General features: G+C 40.6%; 1 protein-coding gene across 15 annotated transcripts in view; it reads left to right on the top strand.

Moving 5' to 3' along the window:
- Positions 1-27,243, top strand: part of CTBP1 (C-terminal binding protein 1) — a 434,573-nt gene that overhangs the window by 336,912 nt on the left and 70,418 nt on the right. The window contains exon 1 of one of the 15 annotated variants that reach the window (XM_075194141.1): positions 16,234-16,270. The exons of 9 other annotated variants lie outside the window; for them this stretch is intronic. In XM_075194141.1, the coding sequence (XP_075050242.1) occupies positions 16,249-16,270 (22 nt within the window). In that variant the 5' untranslated portion in view covers positions 16,234-16,248. 5 more of the 15 variants (XM_075194132.1, XM_075194139.1, XM_075194140.1 and 2 more) reach the window with 5 other exon arrangements.

Here is a 27,243-nt window from a genome sequence, read left to right as displayed (position 1 = left end):
TACCAATGGTCCTGACAAATCCATATCCACGTTCTCAATGCCTATCAAAATGGTCTATAACAAGACAGTGGCATATGCTTAATATTCTTTGACAACGTGAAAGATTCTTCTATTGTAGCGCCTTAGGTGTATAGTCACCAAATGGTATCTGTCATACATACAGTCCCACAATCGGCATATCAGACAAGATGTTGCATTCTCCAAAGATGTTTGTATTTGGGATGACACTACGCATCCAATAATTCAGTCGCTTAGTGTAGCACAATTGGACTTATCTGATCTGAGACTTGGGCATAAATCCATCCGTTGGAATGGCCATTCAATCCAGGAAATAAGGTGAATTGTGCTCACACCATTGCTGCTGACATTAGAGATCAAGTGTGATTCCAGATGTGATGTCAACTGACTCGTTTCTCGGTTCCAATCGAACAGTTTCATCAGAGGTAAGTATATATATATATATATATATATATATATATATATATATATATATATATATATATATATATATATATATATATATATATATATATATGTGTGTGTGTGTATTGCTGAGCTGAATAATATACATTAAGTATTTAGGTTGTAAACTTGGATAAATTATGTCCACTGTACTGTTTGCTTTTCTAACAGAGCACACAGAGTGAATCACAGCTTGCAGTGTTCGATGAAGTTGAGGTCGGGGCTCTGTGTGGGCCATTCAAGTTCTTCAACATCCGACTCATCAAACCATGTCTTTGTAGTCCTTGCTTTGTGCACTGGGGCACAGTCATGTTGGAATAGAAAAGGTCCTTCCCCAAACTGTTGCCACAAAGTTGGAAGCATAGCATTGTCCAAAATGATTTTGTATGCTGAAGCATTAAGATCGTTCACTGGAGATAAGGGGCCTAGCCCAAACCCTGAAAAACAGCCCCATACCATTATACCTCCTCCACCAAACTTTACAGTTGGCATAATGCAGTCAGGCAGGTAACATTCTCCCAGCATCCACCAAACCCAGACTTGCCCATCCGTGATTGGTCTTGGTGATGTGAGGCTTGCATGCAGCTGCTCATCCATGGAAACCCATTCCATTAAGCTCCTGCTGCACAGTTACTGTGCTTACATTAATGCAAGTGGAAGCTCAGAACTCTTCAGCTATGGAATCAGCAGAGTGTTGCTTACCTTTACGCACCATGCACCTTAGCAGTTGTTGACCCCGCTCTGTGATTTTACGTGGTCTTCCGCTTTGTTGCTGTTCCTAAATGCTTCCACTTTCTAATATCACTTACAACTGGATGTGGAATATCCAGCAGGGATGAAATTTCACGAACCGTCTTATTGCCAAGGTAACATCCTATCGCAGTACCACGCCTGAAGTCACTGTGCTGTTCAGAACGACCCATTTTGTATCACAAATGTTTGTAACTGTAGACTACATGGCTAGGTGCTTGATTTTATACACCTCTGGCAACGGGTCTGATTGAAACGCCTCAATTCAATAATTGACAGGTGTGGCTAATGTAGGGTTTGATACTTCGTCTGTTGGACGCGTTAACTTGGTGCTGCCCTTTACCCAAAATAAATACATAAAAAATGGCAGCGATTTTCAGAGCGCAATATAGTTCAGCTATATGGGCGTATGAAAGAAACCGGGTTTTTTTGTTTTTTTTTGTAGTATAAATAACTGATAAATATTATGCTGGAGTTACCATGAAGATTAATTGGCCAGATGCTATAATAAGCTCATTCATGGCTATGTACATTTCTTTTGTAATTGCTTTGGGGTAATTGGTTTACTTTAGTACACAGAACTGCTCTGCTTAATTATCCAATTAAAGGATCTTGCTAAACATGTAGGAATTCTGTAACAATTTTATGTGTTATAATCTATCGTATCCAATGGCCGGATATAATGATAGAAGCAATGTTTGCGTTGCAGTGTGCACCTACCAGTGTTCTAGGTTATACACATCCCTTTGTTTTATATACAGTCTTTGCTGCATAGATCCGTATTGATGAGCTTCTCTGCACTGGCTCCCATGCGTCTGTTTGGCTGCTAAATGTGTAGTAACATGAGCCCTGTGCAGTATATTAGTAAAATGTGTATTCGTGATGTCTGTATCTGTGAATAAGTGTTTTAATGATCCATTTTCCCTCAAGTACGTCCCTGTTCAGTTTGTATAAACCAGTTTCTTGCCCACCAGATGAACTGCTACAGGATGGGTGGTCTGGGTTTACAAATCTCTTAAAGTCAGTTTTTATGTTACACGCTTGGTTATTAATCTCTCTCTCCTGATCATCCCCATGTAAATGGTTGGCAACCTGTAGCCAATCAGATCGTTCTGCTCCCAGCATTCCATGCAGGTTCCGATGTTGTGGATGGCGGTGACTTGTCCAATCATGATTGTGTTAGTGAAGACTGGGCTACATGTGACCGGGACTGTGTCATGACAAGAGGTAGCTACTGACTGAGGGTTAGATAGTGAAAGGAGCAGAGTCCTCCTACAGTACAGAGCAGGAAGAGTGCTGTTATATGCACCTCCTATATAAAACATACACTCACCTGATTTATTGATCGGTATATATGTTTTGGTTATATATTGTTTTCTGTGTGTGTGTATAGAGCACACAGCATATGTCGTGTGTGTGAATGGACGTATCTGGGCCATGCTGCATGCTTGTTTTAATAGAATAAGCTACTGGGACTTTTTTCCTGACCTTTTCAATACTGTACGCTCCTGAAGGAGCACAATGGCACTAAGCTAGGAAAGCACACTGGAGGAGAGGTCATTTGCACAATGGACTAGTTCCACGACTGTAAACTTGTATCTCTGCTCCATTAATTTTACAGCAGCCTGTTCTCATCGGCGCTGCACATCCGAAATGCCTTGTGCAAATGTTTTTCAATTTCCGTTTCTATCCTTCAAAATGAATGATGCTTTTAAAAAAAACAACAACTTACATATTTTCCTCTTCCATTACATAATCCAGTTATGTGTCTGTTTTCTTGTTGTAATGAAATGTTTTTTTATGGGTTTTTTTGTTAATTTTTATAAATACATGTATAATAATTTTTCTGGGCGGTGTCTACAGCACAGCTTCAACTTGGCAAGTACCTGCCCCCTTTTATGGTAAAACCAAATATAGTGCATAATTGCTGAATTGTTAGACCTCCCCCTCCGGAGAAACGGAGGGATTTCTCTATCTGGTCTCGGGAGGTTTGCCAGAATCCACTCTTCTCGCAACCATTCCCACTACAGTCCGCAGGTATGTGTCAATGTATATGGGAAATAACGAAATTTTACTTGTATAGGAGAAATGTTTTTGCACCTTCTGTCTGTTCTAGAGGTTCTCCTCCAATCTAGAGTTTGGCCACCTTCAGATAACTTTATTGGCTGGAACGGTGCTCTTCATTTGCATGAGCTGTATATTATAGCTGTCGCAGGAAATGACATTGCTGCGCTGTGCGCTCTGCATTGGATAGAACTGTATCCAGGGATCAGCTTTTGTGTTGATTAAATAAATAAATAAAGGAAGCCAGAAGAATAAAGGGGTATATTTAAAGGTAAATTGGGGAGTGTGCACCGTACTTATCGACTTTCTCACGCCTGTGTCCGGAAGTTGCCTGGGGGGAGGTGGGCGATTTGGGGGTGGGGCTATGCAAATCACACTGTTTGACTCCGCCCCTGCATAATAATGACACATGCGTCATTTTACAGCGTGGGTGGGGTCAAATGTCGCAAATCGAATAATTTTGGATCTAATATTGCCCAATTCGCTAGGAAGTGGATAGATGCGGGAGGCTGCCATACTCTCTCAGGAGTCTGGGAGACCTACCCGGAATCCGTGTTTCTCCCGGAATATCCTGGCAAGTATGGTGTGTGCACACACCAATAAAATTACAGGTATGTAAATTTTGACATTCCCTTTAATGTTGTCTACCTTCCGGCTTGCCCGCGTGTGTGGTTTTCTGTTGATCCCCCTGAGATATTAGAACACCCCCTCCTCAAAATACATACTAGATTAAGAATAATTTTGCACAGTGGGACAGTAGTATATTTCAGAAGGAATTATGATGATGACCTGTATACGGTCTGTTCTGCAGCAGCCGTCATTAATCATGTAAAATCCACTGCCTAGGATGCTGTTGGCCTGTGTTGTGTAGACATAGGAGGGCAGCAGAGACTCTGTACATTGAAGCATCACTTCCTGGTCATCCTTTCTCTAATCCTGTCCATGAGATGTCAGGCTTTAATGAGACTGCTGTTCTGTGATGGGCGAACGTACTATTACGGATGAAGCTTTTTAATATGAAAAATTTGGCCGGGTCAACGCTGTGGCCCTCTGTTACATCAGTCCTTAGTTACATACCGGGTTGGAAAAAATACCCATGTATGTAGAATAAAACCTTTTCATTTTTTAAAAAACAAAACCACTCCCCAAAAAGCGTAGTCCTATTTTCCATAAAAGAGGAATAATTCCTTCCTGATTCATACAGGAATCGGACAAATCCCAGGATACAGATAAGATCATATTTTTAATCACGTAGCCCTGCGCCTTGTTTTACAAAGACGTGTCTTTAGTGAATGCTACATGTAGCCCACGTTAAAGTGTACTGGTGGTAATCTACCTTTTCAAGAGGAAGACTTTGTGTTATAGGTTAAATGTCTCTGTCTAAGTGTACTAGCAGTAACCCTGCTAAGATTACACCCTGGAGGGGGCTGTAAGAGTCTGAAGAATCCACTTTAGCAAATAATGGCTCTGTCGATTTGAATACCTTTTTAGCTTCGTACTGCAGAAATTCTCTGTCCATAAATTGCATGTTTCAGCCGTGATTTGCTGGCTTTTATCTATAACCTTGTCTCTATTGTTGCTGTCTTACTAATGGTTTGACATGGCCTGGCCTTTTTTCCACTTCCTGACTCTGAGCTAATGGGGGGGGGGGAGGAAGCGCGTGTGTTGGCATGTGTTTGGCATACAATAACGGAGAATGCATAATTAAAATGTAACTTTCGTTTACATTCAGTGGAAGCAGCCATTTTCTGGGTGGAGTCTATGTATTTGAATGCAGACTGACAGGAACTAGGTGGAACAATGACCTACACTGTTGACATAATTTATTTATATAGTGCCAGCAGATTCTGTAGCGCTTTACAATTGGGGAAAAAGCAGTAATAAAACAATACTGGGTGATACATACCGACAGAGGTAAGAGGGCCCTGCTCGCTAGCGCACAGTCTACATCATGCCTTAGTGATGTCACTAGTTCCTAGTGAACTGATTGGTTACATTCAGTGATGTAGCCAAACGTGTCCCGTTTGTACACTCCAGATTGTTGTGGACATGCTACTATAATGTATAGGTAGAATGTTCTAATAATGTGATTGTATCAAGCAAAATGCTTGTTCTAACCAAGAGTACATATTTTCTTCTCTTATGGGATCTGAACATATTAAGCTCTAACCCTGTTCCATCTGGATTCTCATACCTGTGACTCTGTATTTAATTTTTGTAGCCACAATTTGCAGATAACTGATGTGCTAGAGAAGAAATAAGCTGCCTGCACTTGGTTAATCCCATATTATGTATGGTACCAAGTGCATGGCAATATAAACTCCCTATATGTATACAAAACAAGAAGACAAATGTTGGCGCTTATCCTTAACACTGAATATCTGTGTGTATCTAGCAAAATGAAAACATAATGTATTGGTTCACAATTTGATTAAAACATTTAAGCCTGCATCCCAACGTCAAGGGCACCTCATTATATGCAGGTCCTACACCGACCCATATGCTTCAAACACTGTTAAAAAGCCCAAAGTACAGGGGCTTACATCTAGTAAGAGCAGGCTTGTGGGCCACACCCAAATAAGCCTTAAATAAGCTTGATGGACAGCTGTGAAGACATTTTGAGACAAAACTAGAGCAGAAATAAGCCCGTGCTCTGTTAATAGCATATTATATATGGTACCAGCTGTGTGGCAATATAAACTCCCGATACGCATACAAAGCATAAAGACAGTTGTCGGCTCTTATCCTTAACACTACATATCTGTGTGTATCTAGCAAAATAAAAACATGAGGTATTGGTTCATATTTGATCAATTTTTTTTTCGTTTTGTTTTACATACATGACCTTTTTATATTGCCATGCAACTGGTACCACATATAATATAGGATTAACTGAGCGCGGTCTTATTTCTTCTCTGGTTTTGTCTCAAATGTTCCTTAAATAGGCTTGATAGATAGCCAAGACAACATATAGCAATATTTTGAGTGAGGCTCACAAGCCAGCCCTAGTTAGATGTAAGCCCCTGTACCTGGGTGGTGAGTGCATCTCATTTTAACTGCATTTTTAGTGATGTTTGCATGCAGGTCCTACACTGACCGTTATGCTGGGATGCAGGCTTGTGATGTTTTGATAATAATGTGAACCAATATCTCATCATTTTTTTTTTTTTATTTTTTTTTTTTTGTGTGCTAGATACACAATATGCAGTGTACAGGATAAGCGCTGACAACAGTTGTCTTTTCACTGATGTACTAACTTCCCTAGGGAACTTTTTTCTGTTTTTGTAGAGCTTGCTGAATAAGGCTGCTGTAGTCTCTCCTCTAAGATGCTCTGCTTAAGTCACTCTTGGTAAAAGTTGAATGTTGACATCTCTGTCATGATTATTTGAGCAGTAGCAGCCAAGTGACTGGTAAAATAAATATACTTGGAAAATGTATATTATAATACAGAGGAAAATATATTTTCCCCTCCTCTAAGTAATCTGTATTCCTGCCAGGTCTTCGTTACTTACATGAAACTCCTTTTAAAGAAGCAAAGCATTAAGTGATCACAAGCCTTTAGTTGATCAGCTACAGTATTCCTGTTTCCCTATAGAATGCAAGCTTCAGTGGATACATCCCTGGCATAATGACACTTATAACTCTAGCTCACTCTGCCTGCGAATATCATTGTAACCTGGAGCAAGCTGTGGAAAATGTGAGGATATTGCTTCCCCTGAGATGTAAAACATCAGGTTGTTAGAGGAGCTTGGCTCTTCCTCGCACAGGATTTATTAGTGTATACACACACACATCTTAATGTAAGTGCACACACAGCTGCCCGAATGCCCCCCTCGCGCAGATGCTCAGAATACACTGATCTGTTACCTACCATCAGTCTCAGGAGGCCGCTGACATTTTCATTGACGTCTGCCCTGGGGCAAATGTATGTGACGGTGCCTGCTGTCAAACCGTTTTCCAGCAAATGGATCAATTAGTTGGAAGCACTGATGGGATGTCCTGTCCTCCAGCCCGCTGAGCAGAGAGATGTCAAGTAAAATGAATTTCACACTGCTAAGCCCAGACCGTTCACATTGGCTATTTACAATGGCTTCATATATATAGATTTTTTTTTTTTTTTTTTTTTTATAAAGGATTCCATTTTATATATCTATGTATATTTTTATTACAGTTGCTCACTGACCCCCGTGAACTGGTTTTGGTTTTAGTTTTGGACCTGGATTAGCTTCGCGTTTTGGTTTTGGCAAAACCACCCTTGTGTTTTTTTGGGTTTTGGATTTTTTTTAGAAAAAATCCTAAAAATATGCTAAAATCGCATAATTTTGCTCCTTTTTTGTTCCTACATTATTATTAACCTCAATAACACAAATTTCAAGTCATTTGCAGTCAATTTTGATCACCTCACATGTCACGATATTTACATACACTTTCGAACAAAGACTGCAGCGACCTGGCTGGATGGTAAGCGACAGAGCAACGACACAAACACACGTCAGTTCCTACTATCTAGGACACATTGGCACACAGCAGTGGCAGAAAAGATAAATGGGGGTCCGCCCTCCCTCCCACTCTCCGTGATGTTGGATCTTTAAAAGGAATTCAAAACTTGCGAGATCCGACGACGTCACCATGACGATTTGCCTCATTTTCAATACCCGAAGTTCGGGTTCCGAGGAACCGAGCCTGAGCATCTCTAATTTTTATATTGACCCTTTAGCTCAAGCCTGTCCAACCTGCGGCCCTCCAGGTGTTGTGAAACTACAAGCCCCAGCATGCATTGCCTGTAGACAACCAGTTGATAGCTGGAAGGGCATGCTGGGACTTGTAGTTTCACAACACCTGGAGGGCCGCAGGTTGGACAGGCCTGCATTAGCTTCTAAATTGGTTTATATTGATGTAGTTTCAATATGATGAATAATTGGGGTCATTTGGCTTCATTATAAACACTATCCTTGGCACGGTATACACTGCGCCGTTATAAACAGATTTTCTGACGTTCGTATATAGTGCGCTCTTCAGCCCTAATCTGTGATAGAAAGATTGTGGCATTATACGGAGCGCACAGGGGGTGGGGTAAAACCAGTAAATGGCACAAAGGACATTCTATAATTTCTTGTCTTGGGTCTGCCAAGAACCAGCTGTTAATGGCACCTTGCGTTTTTACAGCGAAGGACCGTTTGTTTAGTTTATTGCTTGAGCATTACTTACAATAGAGTACTTTCTTCACCAATGCAAAATATAAGCATTTTGTATAGTAATGAAGGAACGTCTCTCTATTCTCTTTGCAAACTCAAACTTTTTTTTTTTTTTTTATTTTAGCTTTTTATTAATGAGAAATATAGATTTTTATAATATAGCTATGAAATAAATACCATCCTGGTGCCCGTCAGTGGCTGGGCCTCTATTGAGTCACTGTGGTGTTCGGTATGTTTATCCTGTACATAGGAAACATTTGCGATCACATGTTTTTTTCCCACTATTATCTGGGTAGAGAGTTCTACAGTATTTCTTGACTAGGACATTGTTGAAGAGGTTTAAAGGTATTTATCAAGCTGCCGGGGAGTGTCCTGAAATGGGATAAAATGTGAAATGTTTGTACTTATTGGAACATTTTGTTTCTAGCATCAATGTGAGCAAATTATCTTTTATTTCCCTGGTTAAATCTACATGGCTGCTGGACATACGAAGCAGTCTCTATGGTAACTTGATTACTGTCCCTAAGGTATATTTTTAACTGGTTTTTTTTTTGTGTGTTTATAGAGGGAATTTTAGTTTTAAAATAAGACATGCAGCGTTTTTTCAATTTATTTATGGAAGTCCATTATAATAGCTCACATGGAGCTTTTATTGTTAGCCGTTTGAATAAAAACAGTTTGCAAAGTCATACGGTTACCATTGGCAACCACAGTCCCATGACACAGGATGTAGTGAGCAGAGAGGCTTTGGAATGTTTATAGTATAACCCCTCCTCTTTCCTCTGTAGTCATGTGATCATCAAGGAGCTTCATGACTACCTCGGTCATGAGAGGGATTTCAATTTTATTTTTTGCTGTGGCAGCCATTTAAATCTGTCACAAACGTCAATTCTGCAAAGAAAAATGGCAGAACCTCCTGGAAAAAAATCCATTCCATGTTCAACATATAAAAATTGCTGTTTCATAAAACAAAATCTACATGGGGTCGCTGTGTTAATTTGTGTTTTTGATTCCCAGGGGGACAGTAAACTTAATACATGTTTTTGATGTTAATATTTATAGGTTTATATGGCACCACAAAATGTCAAATTTAAAACAAATTCACGACCTTGACTACAAAAATAATAAGTAGGCAAGGAAACTTAAAGTTTGAAATGCAACACGTCACACTGGAGGACAATTTCCTAGTCTGGCTCACATAGGTTGGGTGTGGAAGGCTGGCAGAGTTCTGTGAGAGCGATTTCTACTAAGAAAATAACATTCCATTTCAGAACACTCATATTAGCTCTGAAGATTTCAAAAACAAAGGTCACTTATTTAAAGGAACTGCACTATTCAAATTACAGTAAAGGTGACTTTGGATGCTCGTTTTTATTAAATTATGACCCATTTATGGAACGGTAAGAGTGTAAAAAGTTTGTTAATGTTTGTACACTCTCTCGTGCCAATACTGCATCTGACAGCTTTTGATGGCAAGTCTGCAAGGAGGAGGATGTGTTTACCGCTGTAGAGAGCAGCAAATCAGATAGGAGGGGTGAGTGCACCTAGAGGCCAGGCCAACAGATTGTAGACCAGCAGCTCCCAAACTGTGCGCCATGGTTCTCTGGGGTGCCGTGGCGATCTCACAGGGGTGCTGAGGCCAGGGCCGTTGGTAAGCTGGGTAAGTTAGACGGGGGAGGGGCGCCAAGCGTGAGAGGCGCTCCCCTCCGTCTACCATCCCCCACTTGCCGGCCAAATCAAGATAAAAAATTCTTACCAGTATGGGGGTCAGCGCCTGCCCGCACCTATCTTTCTTTCTGCCCCCTTCACACAGACTGTCTGAAAATGCTGGACTTGATGACCTTACACCAGTTAGGACTGCTGCATGAGATAAGCCTGATCTTGAAGAAAATAAGACAGAAGAAAACAAGAAAGAAGGCCAAGTTTCGTGAACCAAAAAAATGTCTCGACCTCAACAATGGTTTTTTTTTTTTTCCTAAAAATTAGAAAACCCCCATTTTTGGAATATATTACATTCCACTCCCAATTTGCCAGCTCCTGGAATACCTCTGGATAAGTTACCGGATAATTTAAAACACATGAATATGTGACCCAATGTAGGGACTCGATGTTTAGGGTTAGCTCTACTCTTATAAGCAGGAGCGCCTTGACGTGGCGGGTGGCTTATCGTATATTTGCAAATGTGTTACGGAGACTCTGAATCTTATGTACAAATAGAACACCTGCTATTTTACTGGTTCACAGCAGCATGCAGAGGATTCTTCTGTGTAAGCCACAATGATTCCACAAGCTGAGAGTAGACTTCAGTCCTGGTGGGCAAGATACCAATCCCAAATCCTGCTGTAAAGGTTTGTATTATATTTAGTCCTCCAAAAAGGAGGTTTATATAATATGTTGGCCATCGGGTAGAAATTTTAGATGGTGATAAAGGTAGACCAGTTCTTCATTTTATATTACTCTCCAAATAGGAGTTTAACTGTATAATTACAAGAGAAGAACAGATTTTATAGACTGGCTACCAGAAAGGGGGGGTTGTTGTATACCGCCCAGCGTTAAGGGGATGGAGGATTGGGCATTAGACTGTACATAGAAACCAGACCGAGCTTTTCCATCCGTAGAATTTAAAGTGATAAGAATTGAACAACAAGGCTCCCAAATTTTGTACAACAAATCTTTTCAATAAAATATTGGATATTTTATCATTCAATAATAATCCAGATGCTTGGAATCTTGTTTTGAAGGTCTACATTGTTGCCAGCTCTTTAATATTTGAAGCAGCCAATCTGGTGGTCGTCAACAGACTAATTTAGGAGTGGACCGGCAAAATATTTGATTAGGAGTGCTTCTTAGGGTGACTTGTGGAGTTTAAAGGGAGTTTGAGTGATGTCATCGTGCAGCGCAGTGGTTTCTATTGTTTCAGTGTATTTGGCACGTGGGAACAAGTATGGATTCTTCTTTTTGTGGATTTAAATGTGTTCGTTACTCCTTAGAAATGCACATAAGGAAAGGAAACAGGGGGTTATAGTGTCTGCTGCAAGATCCGATTTATCCCATTTGCTTTGCAAGGTGGCAGTAAAGAAGCGATCTCTAGAAACATAACCTGTAACCTTGTTAGGTCAACATTTTACTGGGTCAGTTCAAAGACAAACATGCGACATCTATACTGACTTTATTTTTAGCAAGCTATGAACATTTAGGTCTGAGCAATAAGGAATTTTCAGAAGAAATGCCTTAAATATTTTTTTTAAAAAAAAAATAGTAAAATTGTAAAACTCAACACTATATAGATAACTTTTTGGATCAACAATTGATACGGCAATTGGCAATTTAGATCATTGTAAGGTTTGTAATACTATTTAGAGTCATTAGAAGGTAGGGATTGCCCCGCAAATTAGATATTATGCACCAGGAAACACCTAGGTAAGTGAGGGATTCCAAGCATATTGAAAGCAAGGGTCTCCACACAGATGTGTCTCATGCGTTAATAAAGCAAATAATATGTCCGCATTGTGAGGGTCATGTATAAAAATGATGGAGTGCCTATCAATATGGTTAGCTAGAGAAGAGATCTTAGTTACTTTGAATGAGGGGTGATTGTTGGGTTGCATTTGGCATGAGATTCGGTAACGGAGACTTGGAAATGTTTCACTTGCAGCCCTGAGGTGATGTCCGCATAGAATGTTGAGGGAAAACCACCTATGACAAAGGGCAACTGGGTGGAAAAGCATAATCCAGGATATCTGGGCATTAATCTGCAGTGCAAGGCGAAATAGGTGACCAACTGCAGATTGCTGGCTGAGTATTTCAGTCTGTGGCACGAGCAGCCATTTAATCAGGATCTCCTGTTAGAGCTATACAGAATATCAATCAATAAACGTCTCATCACACCAGGCAATGCACGTTTGTTCCTGTCTATTCCTTAGAAGGCACGGCCAATGCTAATCGTGTCTTAATGGTACTCCGTGATCCTCTTCACCTCATATTGCAGAGTTTCTTTCCTGGTGATTGTGATGGGGAAGGGGCAGTCTAGGATGACCATTCCTCTATCTATAAAGCATGTCGACCCGCAATGACTTGGTGATCATGATACTGACATTTTCCATATGGGATGGCCTTATCGGTCACCAGATTTGAATCCAGTTAACGCTTTATGGGATATTCTGAAACGACGCCTTAGATGCCATTTTCCACCACCACCAACCAGGTGTCCAGTTCGTGACTTGTTCAGTGCTGCGCACTGCCCACTTTTGCCATAAAAGACCATTTATAAGTCGGTCTGCACTTTTGCTTCTGGTTTTTACCCATGAAAAGCACATGATGATAAACTACTTAGATTAGAGAATTCTCTGAAACCGTTTCCCTTTTTATTCCCGTTGCCCTTGGATATGACAACAGACTTGTGTAGATACAAATGTCTCCATTGCACAGTTCTGTGTCCAGTCCAAGGGCAATGAAGAGAAGCCTCTGCCCAGGTAATAGAATTGTCTTTAGTACGTAACATTCTGAGGTTCTGTGCATGGACTCAAATTTTTCCATTTATCCATAGTTTTGAAGTCCATGTGAAATAAGGAGAAAGATAGAGAAAAGCAGTGTACATTAATATACACCAGAACGGCAAATGTGAGCTCTAAGCATAGGTGACCGTATACAAATATACGTGGAAACAAATAAATGTGTGAAACAAGTTGTGAAATTTCCCACGCTGTGAGTTACACTGCTCTCCAAGCGCACACACGCTCGGTGCAAATATCACCATACTGTGACTGATACTGACCTTTTAATAACACTTGCTGCACTTGAATACATTTCTGTGTAATTTTCTGAAGCTCAATCTTCTTTTAAAATCTTTATTTTGAAGATGTGTTATGTTAGGTCTTATTGTATTAAGTAATCCCGTTCTGCTAGTCGGGGATGTTCTCTCTTCTTGAAATTGGCTGGGATAGAGCAACATGTAGATCAGGCCTGTCCAACCTGCGGCCCTCCAGGTGTTGTGAAACTACAAGCCCCAGCATGCTTTGCCAGTAGACAACCTGTTGATAGCTGGAAGTGCATGCTGGGACTTGTAGTTTCACAAACATCTGGAGGGCCGCAGGTTGGACAGGCCTGATGTAGATGGAACACTTTGGCATAGTGGTTAGTATTGCTGCCTCACAACGCTGGTGTCACGAGTTTGACTTTGACCAGTGCCATATCTGTGTGGTGTTTGTACGTTTTCCCTGTGCTTGTATGGGTTTCCTCCCACACTCCAAAAACATTGTGATAGGTTAATTGGCTTTTGACAGAAATGGACCCTATTTTGTATGTGTGTGGTAGGGATTTAGACTGTAAGTTCCTTTGGGGCAGATGTGAATGTGATGCTATAATCGGATTCTAGAACATGATAGCTGGAACCTGATTGGTTGCTATGGGCAACACCTTCACTGAAGCTTCTAAACAAGAAAAAGTGAATTTACCCCACAGATTTGGTTTATCCTTTTGAGGAACCCAGTTCCTTCCACGAATTAGTGATGTGAGGTGCTTGTCAAGTACCTCCTGTATGAAATAAAGTTTTAAACTTTTCAATTTATTTTCTTTAAATGTAGAATAATATACTTTTAAGTTAGCAGAAGCTCCCTGGGTGAATCGGCAACTTCAAGGCCAACATTCATGAGCTGCCAGTTGTAAATTCCTTTGCAATATGACTTATACAAGTAGTGATTCAAGGAGGGTAACCTGTTACCTGCGGTTTTCAGTTCTACTATGTAAGTTTGGGGGTAAAAAAAATAAAACCTTTTAAAACTATTATAGGAAATGTCTGTACAATGTCAGTTTAATGCTTGACGAGATGTACAGTCACTTTCTGGTTGAGACCAAGTGATAAGGATCTCGCTGGGAGGAAGTAGATCTGCAATTGTCACATGTTGCTGTGTGAACACAATTTATTCTAGAACATATCCACATGCCTCACGTACTCATAGACATTATTTTTTTTTTACTAGAATCTACTATGCACTTTAATCCAGTTTTGTTTTCCTAATGAAGTTATTAAGCTTTATTCTCACCAAAGTAGAACAAGACCAGGGACCAGTGCAAGGGGTTTGAGGCACTGGTCTTATCTTATTTAATCTAGTAAAACATGTCTGTATTCAAAACTCTGCCACCTCATATGTAGCATCTCCCAGGAAGCTGTGCTGGAGGAACGGGATACAGGTCAGACAAGTTTGGGAGACTAGGAGCAGTTTACAGTGAAAAAAAAAAATTTGGCCCAGCACGTTATACTTAGAGAATCCAGACTTTTACTAACACAGTAACTTTTAAAAGCAAATACAAGTTTAACTAATATACAAGTCTAACTTATACTGCCTTAAATCTTCTGATGGGGGATCCTCGTGTCCTGGGATTAGACCAGTGGATCCCAAACTTTTTCAGTTCAAGGCACCCTTAGAGTTTCTATAATTTTTTCAAGGCACCCCTAAGCCAAAATAATTACCAAGCAGTCCCCCGCCTTGCTTACCACTGGCCCTGGCTGAGGCACCCCTGTGAGATCCCCGAGGCACCCCAGGGAGCCTAGGCACACAGTTTGGGAACCACTGGATTAGACTATTGGATCATAAAACATTTGTACCTAAATGGACCCATCGATGGCGGCCTCTATTGATCCATTGTTTAGGCCATTACTAACCCTCAGGGACATTACTGTCATAGTATTTAAATCAGCAGTGGGCAACGGGTGGCCCGCAGCCAGCCAAACCTTAACCTGTGCGTCCCCGACACCCCCCCCCCCCCCCCAGCCAGCTGCTCCCGATCTGGCGGCAGACTTCCACGGAACGTGACCTTTTCTGCATAGTGCGGGGAGGTCACATGGCATATCTGCCCTGTGCTCTGCCTCTCTGCTGCCACTTTCAAGGCCTCCTTTTCACATTGACACTCACTGAGTTAAATGTTATGTGTGAGTGCAGGCTAAATTATAAAGTTAAAAAAAAAAAATACAAATCGCCCCTGAGGCCATAATACCCATTCCGGGCCAGTCTGATGGAAGAGGTCTAGTCCATTTCAAGCGGAACGTAATGTGAACAAAATTTATAGAGAGAACTGAACCGATGATGGTGGTAGAGGGGAGGATGTGACTGTATTTTATTTATAAAGCACAGACCTATTACGTTGAGAAGATAGACACCCAAACTAGCTGTTTTTGTGGCCAGTGTGCAACAATGTCTTTAAGCTACGGCAGACACGGCCACTCTGTATAGTAATCTGTGTGTGTGTCATGCATCAGTGGTATATAGCAATGGATCACTAGCTGTGTATTGCTATCTCTGCTCTCAGCTTCTCCATGTCACTTTAGAGATTAACATTTATTTTTTTTTTTTTTTAACAAATCTTGTGTCAAATTCCTGAGCACAGCAACAACGACCCAAAGGGATCTCCTGGTCTTAGAGGTGATAACCACTTTCTCCTAGGAGTTTATTAGGTTATTTTACAGTGTGGTTATAACCTTTATCCTGGAAACCAAAATTCTACTTCTCCATAAAGCCAAACTCTGTTGAAAGTGAAACTTGAACTTGGCAAAGTTAATGACCTGATGTTGTAAGTCGTGGCCTCAAACAGGTCTGTTCTTAACCCGTTTGTTCTGCCAAGTGCAATCACATGCTTTCAGTTCCCATAGTCAATGGAATGTACCTGCGGATATTAGTAGAGTATCACGTTGTCACTCTTTTTTTTTTTTGTTTGGGTTGTTCACATCCCTGCCAGTAATACTGATGTCCTTTTTTAATTACCTCACGTTATTTAAGATTAGATGGCAATATATTGGAGATTTGGTATGTATTCTGGTGAATTTAATGAAATTATTCTTTCTATACTTGTTGACAGGGTTAACAAAATGTGCTGTGGTGTTAAAGCGCCAAGCTCGTTATGTTGTGGGAATTAGTGGAAAGGAACGATAGAATCTGCAAGATTGGTGATTTACAGAGAGATAATCATCTAATCTACAAAGTGCTGATCAATGGGAGGTAGTGTGATGTAAGATACAGTGAGGGTGGGCTGATGATCATCATTATTGCACAGCATTATGGGTATTTACACTCTGACTGGATTTGTGGCCGTTGGGAGTTCCGGAATTCTGATCATTCATGTCTTACACTTGTTAGATTCTACCAGTGATGTCATTTACATTCCAGTTTGTCTGCTAGGGGAGAGGATTACAGGTTCTCTACACACCAGCTACAGGCCTCAGTGACAGGGAGTGGGAGGGTGTGGCACAATTGCAACAATGGAGTCCCAATACTAAAACAGATGTGTTAATTTAGGCGGAAAACCAATTTTAACCCCTCAACTACCAAAACATTTTTTTTAATGGGTGACTGGAAGTAGAACACAGTATTTGTAGACTGGCTCTCAAAGTGGTTATTAGAGGGTTTATAAAATAATCAGACGGTGGTAGAGAATTTAGATTGTAAGCTTCGGGGCAGGGACTGATGTGAATGACTACGTATTCTCTGTAAAGCGCTGCGTAATATGTTGGCGCTGTATTAATGAAGAATAATAATACTCAATACACAATTACAGCAGTAGGGCACTATTGGATTCATCTGTAAGACTGTTGACAAGTGAGTCTTGCAGAGCCGTGTTTGGAGAGGGCAGACTGTCGTCCCTCTCCTACCTGTGCAGCCCCTGTGTACTGCCTGCTGCACTGGTTATGTTCTGCACAAATTACACACAGTTGTGTTGTTGGATGAGCATCAGACTACACACTGCTGTACATGGCACTGGACAAGTAGACCGGATCTGCTCCAGCTCAGTCACACTGTCAGTGTATAAGCTTTGCAGCCTCAGACTATCACTGCTATATGTCGCTGTGTTATGTTCAGATAGACATTGGTTACCTATACCTGCTATATAAATAGGTACTTCTGTCTCTTTCATCAAGCTTCAGATCCCCGCTGTGTCTAACCCTGTATAATGCTATGTGAAAGCCTATATTTATCTATACTCTGCAGTGTGAACAGTGTACAGTTTATACCACACCCCCTAACAGGTTGAAATGGTATCATCATCATCAATATTTATATAGCGCCAGCAGACTCCGTAGCGCTTGACGCATGCTGCAGACTTTTCTTTCTTTTAGCTATGCAAAAAAATGAAATAGGACACACTCACACCCTGCGGAGCATTACAAATCTGCGACAATAATAAAGTGCCATGTTCACAAGAGCTTACAATCTAAAGGCAAGTATTTTTCTTGTAAATGCAAATCAAGTGCTCCTCTCATTTTTCTTCATAATCCAATATCCATCGGACTGCTGTTCTGCGTTTTGAGCTACGTAATATTGTATTTATAATCAAACTGAGCCGTGGGTAGATTGCTATGTAAATTTTAAACTACTTCTACATGTTTTTTAATGGTCTTCACAAATCTACATATTTTTTTTTTTTTTTTTACATGTATATATTATATACGGAATTTCAATTCTTTCAAATGTTTCCATACTTAAATTTTTAAATGACGTAATAAGTCGCATTGCACAGCAGAATGCCGACACATGAATAAGGAGCGCTCTGTAAATGTCTGGAGTTGAGGATTGTCAACTAGTAAACAAATAAAATTGTATGAATTATCATCTTAAGGACTCCAAGGAAGCAATTATTGCAGACCTCCCGAGACAGGGACTACTGTATAATGAAATATGCTTTTACCACTGTTACTTTTTTGTAGTGCCACATAATGCAGTTATTCATCTCCAACTTCCTGTAGATGTTTCAATACCTAACCTGAAGTGGTGGAGTGGGCTGGGGGGGCTCCGTCTAGCAGATGCGGGGGATTTTCTTTCTGCTCGGTTCATGGATAGAACGTTCCACCCAGGAGACGTAATTAGGCCTCGTAGTCAACGGCCATTATTTAGGCCTGATTGTTCCTTTTGATAGATGCATCTTGCATACAGTTCAGTGTACTGCATTATGGAAGTCAGCTGACCACGCCAGCCAACGTATCTTGGAAAGAAACAAGACAACTCTTTGTTTCATGTTGCCATCTACCTCCATTTTTTTTTTTAAAAATGAGTTGTATCAGCTGCTATGTGGAACTGCGTCTAATGTGTAACACATTACGTGTGTGTGTGTATATGTATGTATGTGTGTGTATGTATATATAATATATATGTGTATATATGTGTGTATGTGTGTGTGTGTATATATATATATATATATATATATATATATATTATATATGTGTTAACCCGTGCATGATACTCATGCATTCTAGTCAAATCAAGCTACTTAAGGTGTTAAGAAGGTTCTTGTCATGCATTTGGGCCTAGCCCAGGCCTCCTCAGGGGAAGAGCGTTACTTCCCGACGCAAGCGCCCTTTTTTAACGTGGTTTTGTCCACATGTCACCACCTCATGATTTTTCTCCATCACCTCATCCTTCATCTTTATCGCCACATCTATCCAGATGTCTATCCAGACACAGGGATCTCTCTCAGCGGTCCTGAGTATCACACTCCTCTCGCTCTGTCACCCCCGGCAACCACCAACCACTCCCAACTGTCACCCCCGGCAACCACCAACCACTCCCAACTGTCACCCCCGGCAACCACCAACCACTCCCAACTGTCACTTCTCCTTCAAGAAATATATATATATTTTTTTAAAATCTTTATAAACACTTTTAACAATTAACAAATTAAATTAACAAATTAAAAACATCTTAGTATACCAAATTTCAGCCCTTTCTGAGTTTTGGTTTTTTTTCTTTTCCACACACACTAAGAATTTAGTAGGTCAGTGTATAACTCCGCCCAGCAGGTGGCGCTGCAGCTTGGTTTTTTTTTCCACACACACACAGACTAACACACGCCACTAGGCTTTAATATTATAGATAGCTCTATCTATCATCTAGAGTACCAGTAGTTAGTTTTACTGGCTACGTTATAACGACCCTTCCCTCCACTGTCCCACTTTTAGGCATGCACAGACTGATGTCACGCAGGATACACTACTTCCCTACTGCATCTCCCCCAAAGTGTACCTGCATGTAAAATATATGACACTGCTACTATCCATTTACTGCAAAAGTACACTTGAGAATAAAAGTCCATTGCTGCATAACTTTCTAGGGATACTTTGGATATTGACATGACTGACCTCTTCAGTTACATATTGCTTAGGGTCTGTTATATGGAGGTTAAAATGCAGTCAGATTGCGATTATGTTTGTATCGAGTAGTCGTGTTGGAGAGTTTTGTGCCTGGAATTCAAAGTTATGGTCTGATATATTTGTTTAAATGCTGTTGGGCATTTATGCTCTTGTAGGGACCTCTTATAGTAAGGCGTAACGGCGGCCTATCTGACAGAGAGACGATGGCGTGCAATCATCTTGTTAATTTCATGTTCGTATGGGTTTCATGGATCTTATTGGAAACAAAGTGGCAGATTCAATTCTAAAAAAACTGAATATTTTAAAACTATTTTAATATAAAACTATTAATAATTTTTTTCACTGTGAACTGGCTGGCTGGGACACCCATGCATGTGTTATATTCTCCCACCCTCCTCTGAGTGTCTCTTAGATGCCTCAGTGAGATTTTAATTAATGATAAGTTATGGTCATTTTCTTTTGGCATGATAACCAATTCTAAAAATCGGCCTCCTCACCAAATGTTAACCAAGATCCCCTTTTTTTCTTTCTTTTATTAAACCTGTAGTGTGCACTTGTAGATCACATTTATAAATCCTGCTTTTAATTCTTAAAAACATCATCAACATTTGGATAATAAGTTCAAAGGTGCATCAGTGGTGTAATTGAAATGTATTTTTAGTGTAATTGACACATAATGTAACTTGGCCTGTTATAATGCAAGTATAGACGTATACAATATACCATACAATGCCTCTCGTCATTGGGGGTTAAGGGGAAAGCTTTACAATTATGAAATATAACTTCCTGTGAGAAATATTGTTACTTATATTGTGCTACCAGAGGTCACAATAATTTGTGCTAGTTGTTTCCTGTCTATTGGTAGCTGTGCCTCTATGGTTTATAACAGGGGAAATAACACTTTGCAGCTGTCTGAAATTTGTTACAAAAAGTGAATTTTTATATTTTGTTGCAAATGCAAAAATCATTTTTAACCTTTTTATTGCCCATTCATTTGATAAGCCATGCCCGTCAGCCCCGGTAACTGCAAAATGACAAACTATCCACTCCTCTCTTGCAAAGGGTTAAAAATCCAGGAAGTAGTCTTATCCGGAAATGCATAGATTCCATATGACAAGTGTATGCATTTTAGTGCTTCCTTCCTCGTAACCTATTGCTAGAGGATATAAATTGTATGCAATGAATGGATGGCTAGCTATAGACATCTGTTTCTAAATTAAAGATACATAAAAGTCAACATCTCTAAATATTGTTTAAAAACACAGAACAAAAGTATCTTTTTTTTTTTTTGTTTTTGTTTTTTTTTTTATTCCTCCCTCCCACACTGCTTTCACTTGGCTTTCCTGCTGAGAAACCTAATATGTGCTTCTGGCAGAAGCTGTCTCCTCCCCTCCTGCCTCTCCCACTTGCTCAGACAGTGCATTTGGACTGTGTGTGTACCCCTGCATGTGTGCATGCGTCTGTGTGTGCCTCTCTCTCTTACTTCTGGGAAAAAATTGAAGTGGCGGCCATATGCTTGGGATTAATTTTCCATATCTCACCCATTTTTAGAGAGGCCGGACACACACCTCAATGGGAAGTTCTCACTTGCTAAACAAGGGTTTGCCTCTAGGTAATGCTATTTAAACATTAAAATTTATTTTTTTTATTTTAATTTTTTTTTGTTACATATTTATATACATTATTTTTATTATGTGAGCTAGCCATGGGAATAAGGGCTCCTCCGTGTATGCACGTTCCATCCCCCTTCCTCTCCCTCTCTCTCTCTCCCTGACTTGATTCCTGGCTTTGTGTGTGTGTGTGAGTCAATAAGAGAGTGCATTTTTTTTCCCCTGCAGAATAAAATGTTTATTTATATCCCAACTATGCTGATAGAGCATTACATCTTCCATTGCAAAGCTGCTGGGGAAATACTATCCGCTGCATTACTCTCATTTATTTCTCTGCACTGTTCACATGAGAGAGCTGTATGGGGTCTGTTAATTTCTTACCTTTTTGTTCTGCTTGGTGTATATGGATCTGGTTAAATTATAACTGCACCTGGTGAATTCTGTGTTTCGGAGCGTTTAAAACTTACCGTTGGATGCATTTCTTTTTAAAGCCAATGTGGATTGCAGGTAATGCTTATTCTGATATTTATTTGGAATCTTAGGGTTTCTGAACTTGTTTTGCTGTTAAATTGCTGTGATTTGCCAACACTCTGAGCGGACAGGGTTTTGAACATTCTTTTTGGCACTGGAGATCACTGATGCCTGCCCCTTGTGTGTATTCTCTCCGGTAGCACATGGGTTAAATTTTGGTTGTTCTACTACAATTGACACATGTTGGTTTCTGAGCAAACAGGCAGCTTTTTTTTTTTTTTTTTGCTTTTGCAGACAGAAAAGGGAACTGGCTTTCTCTCTCCTTCCCCCCACCCCTTGGCAGTACAACCACATTGAGTTGAGATCATAATCCCAGTGAGAGAGAGAGAAAAAAAAAAAAAAAAAAGCTTGTGTGGCTATGGGATTTTTAAGAACTTTCCAAGAGAGGAAAGAAAATCTGTTCTGGGCGAAGAGAGAAATACTGCTAGGATCAGCAAAAAAAATTAATAGCCTAGGACTGCCGCAGCTGATGCCGGGAGAGTAAACGACAGCAACGTTTCCTGAATTCCTCTCGAATGCTAAATCGTTTTTCTTACGGATTTTCATTTTTATTTTTTGATGTTCCCCCTCCAAGATTTTTTATGGAGCGGTGATGGATACAATTAATCTGTGGATCCGGATCATCATGTCCCGCAGTGATTGAAAGGAGTCGTTGGCTACGATAGGATCTGGGAAGCTCGTAGCTGTTACTGAACAAGATAATTTCTTTGCCTTTGGTCCTTATTATTTTTTTGGTCGCAGAAAAAGACACTCAGGGCCGGCCGTTCCCTGCTTGGGGCCTCTCGGACATTGAGAGGATCTCTCGTATTTTTTGGGCTTTAAACGATAACTGGTGGTTTTGAAGTCCTTTTTGGAAGGAAATTTCCTCTAGTGGTGTTAGGTGCTTAGAATGCACGCCTGGAACTTTTTCCCCTTGGCGGCTGAAAAATGTAAGTTACACTACAACCTACTTTTCAAGGGGCGTAATGCATTAACCCTTTTGTTGCTGTGGAATGTTTGGAGCACATGGTAACAGTGTGTTCCGTCTTTAAACGTGTAAGGGAGCAATTCGTTGTATGTTCGTTTAATGCCAAGCTTTAGGAAGCGAGCTTGATTTTGATTTTTGAATTTTGGTCTGCAGGTCTTGTTCTCCGTTGAGTAGATAGAAGTAGATTTACCTGGTGCTTGCCTGTGAGGCTGATGTTTCGTTTTTTTTTTTTTTTTTATGTTGGTGCATTTTCAGCGTGAACATTCAGATCTGTGTCTGCCTTTTTATTTTTCCCAGTGGTGATCATTGTATATTTAAAATAAAGGATATGAAACAGTGTGCCTTTTTTATTTGGACAATCCTTTGTTTTGTGCCTAGGAAAACCGTAATATCTAAAGTCAAGTTTGACAGGTGGTTTGTATTGGATAGCAGTTGATAAAACAGGAAAGAGTGGGATGAATACCTTCTTTTGTACTAGTAAACTGATTTTTTTTTTTTTTGGATCGTTGAGACTTCAGTGTATTCATTAGTGACCTGTTTTGTCCCAAGGCAAGCACAATGGCTAATGCGGAGACTATAGGCTTCACTCTTACAAAGACTCTTGGCATATAAAGAGATCCTATGCTTCTCTTGGTCTGTGCTATAGGGTTAGATGAGTCTGGACGATTCCAAGTGTCAAACCTGTTCCATGTGTGATGTCAAAAGACAAATAGGATTCGGTTACACAGAATGCAGACTCTGTTGTTGTTGTGTCCTAGTAATGGGTCTCAATCCTTGTCAACAAATCGCTGCTCTTTTATGCAATCGAGGAATTCTCTATACGGTCATTTCTCAGTCTCATTTGCATAATGCGAAGATTAATCTTTTGTCGTGTTAGTCAACCGTTCAGTTGGCAGAATGCTTTGTTAGTCAGTTGCTGTGTTCATCTGTTGAATTTGCATAAAGTGCATTGTACGTACGCTGCATTTCCTTAATGGCCTCTGTCCACGGTTTCTGAGTAACAGCGTACGACTGTGTCATGTCGTCTGTTATTGCACGCAGAAAATACTTTATGGCGTAGAGTATTGCTGTACACCTTTATCATGGGCTTGGGAGCTTTTTTTTTTTTTTTAATTCATTTCAATGCCTGGGTCTGCAAATTGATGGACCTAATTGGATAGAGAAGTCTAATAAAGGACATCTAATAAGGAATGTCGAGTGTCCAAGTTCATTATGCTCCTGGTCCTTTGTGCTCTTGTTCCGTCTTTAGTAAGGTAGCAATGACGTGGTTTTTGTAAATAGAAGAGGCCAAGTAGTTGAAGATTAACTACAATTTTTTTTATTATTTCTTGTGTATTTAACCTTTTCACACCTGTTCAGGGAAAGGCCAGACTCTCCCGCCATTTCTCTGGTTGTGGAATGAACCGAACCTAATTGAACATTAAACCAGAAACTTCTTCATTTTGTTTGTTACCGGTTTTCAATGTACATAGTCCTCCTTAATTAATATTAATATAAAACACAGAGAAGTCTGCATGGCATTTGACACGCAGAATGTTGTTGATAATAGGAACAGTTGGCCGCTATTGTACTATGCACACAGCCTGAAGGAACAGTAATGTCTTCATCCGCCGTTTCAGAAGTTTGTCAGCTTATCTCATTTTGAAAGCTGATTATGACGTCTAAGGCTCTTTAGATGCAGCTGTCATTAAACTGTAATGAACCAGCCTTCTTGTATCTGGCCTAGACTTGACGGAAATGCTTTCTTACAAGCTGTCAATTGTGGAATTGCAACAATATACGACCCAGCCAGATTTTTTTTTCTTCTTGTTCTTCGTTTCAAAACAACACACACTGACGACAAGTCTGTGTATAATTCCTTTGTGATTTATCGAGGTTGGCTGTTGAAAGGAAAGACGATGCCTGTTATCACCACTGCGGAATATTCAGGGATTCACATCCCCAAGGGCCTTTTTCTGTGTTTTACAATGGATAAGGGTACTGCCCGAGCGATGCTTCTCTATACCACATCCTTATTTAGAGTAGCCGCAGGGAATAGCTGTATGACCTTGGGAATAGAAGTCTCCTAGCCAGATGAGCCTGTTGTGGCTGGTAGTGTTTGTAGAGATGCTCTCGCAGCTATGGGGTTATTGTGGAGCCCGACAATTTCTGCTTTCAAGGTGCAGCAGGAGCCTAAAAATACCAAATAACTTGATCTGTTGCAGTGCACATGTTACTTGCAGGAATGCCTTTTATTTTTTTTTTCTGCACCTTCTTTTGATATAAGTGTATCCATCACCTTCCATTTTATCATTGTTGAGCTATATAGCGCCATCATATTACAGAGAATACATTTTGTGGGCTTGAGCAAATTCCTGCCACTTCAATTCACTTGGAAAAAATGTCATCATTTTGGGTCTCGTACCTTAGTTCAGTGCACTAGGAACTAATGTCCTCACTGAAACTCTTCAGAAGGGGTGCACGTTACCCTCAATCTTAGTATTAAGGTACAACAGTTCATATAACCAAAGAAAGATAGAGACCTCTCTGTAATCACATAATTATTTATAAGGCGCCACAGATTCCGTAGCGCCGCATACAAAAGCCAGTAACAAATTGAGGTAATACATATAAATAGCACAGATGATTGTGTGTAATGCTTTGGGGACTCGCGCAAAGCGCAGCAAAAGACGTAACGGGACATACAAGGGACAGTAAACAGATGTGGGACAATAGGTAGAGATTACCCTGCCCACGAGAGAGCTCACATTCTAGAGGGATGGGGGTGAGAGAGTAGGACCAACTGGGAAGAGATGGAGATGGCAGACGAGGAAGAGGAGGTAATGGGTGGTAGAATGGTTAGGAGATTGAGGTGGTAGGATAGGTGAGCTTGAAAAGGGAGTTTTGAGTGAGCATCTGAAGTACTGAAGGTTGGGGGAGAGTGTTCCAAAGATTAGGGGCAGCACGGCAGGAGTCTTGGAGGCGAGCATGGGAGGAGGTAACGAGAGGTGAATTGACAGAGGTCGGGCAGAGTGGAGTGGCCGGTAGGTATGTACCTCGAGACAAGGTCAGAGATGTAAGGGAGAGAAGTGTCAGTAAGAGCTCTGTAAGTGAGGGTAAGGAGCTTGAACTGAATTCTGAAACGGATAGGGAGCCAATGAAGGGATTTGTGCAGAGAAGAAGCAGAAGAGGTGCGGTGGGAGAGGAAGAGGAGCCTAGCCGCAGCATTCTGTATGGATTGAAGGTCAGAAGTGCGAGAGTCAGGAAGGCCAGTGAGAAGGAGGTTGTAATAGTTGAGACGCAAAATGATGAATGAATGGACCAGGATTTTGGTTGCCTCCTGAGAGATGAAGGGACGGATTTTTGTGATGTTACGGAGGAGGAAGTGGCAGGATTTGGTGAGGAACTGGATATGAAAGGTAAAACTGAGAGCCGAGTCTAAGGTGACTCCAAGGCAGCGGCCTTGGGTGACAGGAGAGAGTGATGTTGTCAACCAAGAGTGAGATATTGGGAGGGATAGCATCATTGGCAGAAGGAAAGATGATGAGCTCGAATTTGGTGATGATGAGTTTCAGGAAGCGCTGGGACATCCAGGTAGTGACAGCAGAGAGACGACTAGATGCCTGGGTTAGGAAGGCAGGAGAGAAAGGTCAGGGAAGAATATCAGCAGGTATTATAAAAAGCTATACAAACACATCTGACCGTAAAGCAGGAAGGACTTTGGGCCACAGAATTTTCACTAAATTATGGTTCAGGCTCCTCTGAAGGAACATTTAATAATTATAAAAAATATAATAAAATGGGGATCGTTTGCAAAGCACATTTATTTCTCTAAATGAGTCGTGGGGTTAGACCCTTGTTTTGTTCACTAGCAAACTAGTAGATGGGGAGCTAATTCAGGAAGGATTTCAGCTTGGAGCAATTTTCCTTTTTAAATAAAGTTTTATATACAATGGGATAATGCCCTACACATTGTATATGGTGGCGTTCTGTGACCACATAAAAACACAAAGCTATAGGTGGAGTGCTTTTACTAATTTACTTTGGGGTTTGTATTATTCCTTAGAATTATTGCTACAGTGTTAATTAGGAAAAATGTATATCAGAACTCACTGTTGAACAGATATTTACATGGAAGCGAATAAATGAACATTACTTGTCTGCTATAATACAATAAATGCATAATCTGGGCCCCTCGGTTTACAGAGACAACTCCTTTATTCACCAAGAATTGCCATAGGTAGAATTTGGAGACCATCCGCTATAAATGTTTACTAATGGATTGAAAACTCATGGTGGTTTTACTGGTTTTGAAGGCCTGGGCCTACCGTTTTAAGGTGTAGCAGTCGCCTACACAGTGGTGTTGGCCATCTTTTGGGCTGACCCAATAATCTTGAGAATCTAGTTACTAGGAACCAGTCCCATCCTATACACCTGACATCAGTATGTACACAGGGCGGCGGTCATTGGGGTGCAGTGTTAAGGGACACTTTTTAGGAAATGTCTCTTATATTGTCTTCCTCCTCCCCATACCTGTATAATGGAGTCCTC

Source organism: Mixophyes fleayi, chromosome 1, assembly GCF_038048845.1.
Source record: "Mixophyes fleayi isolate aMixFle1 chromosome 1, aMixFle1.hap1, whole genome shotgun sequence".
In the NCBI taxonomy this organism is placed as follows: Eukaryota; Metazoa; Chordata; class Amphibia; order Anura; family Limnodynastidae; genus Mixophyes; species Mixophyes fleayi.
Note: the sequence above shows the minus strand (reverse complement) of the source record. Positions and strands in the feature narration are given on the sequence as shown.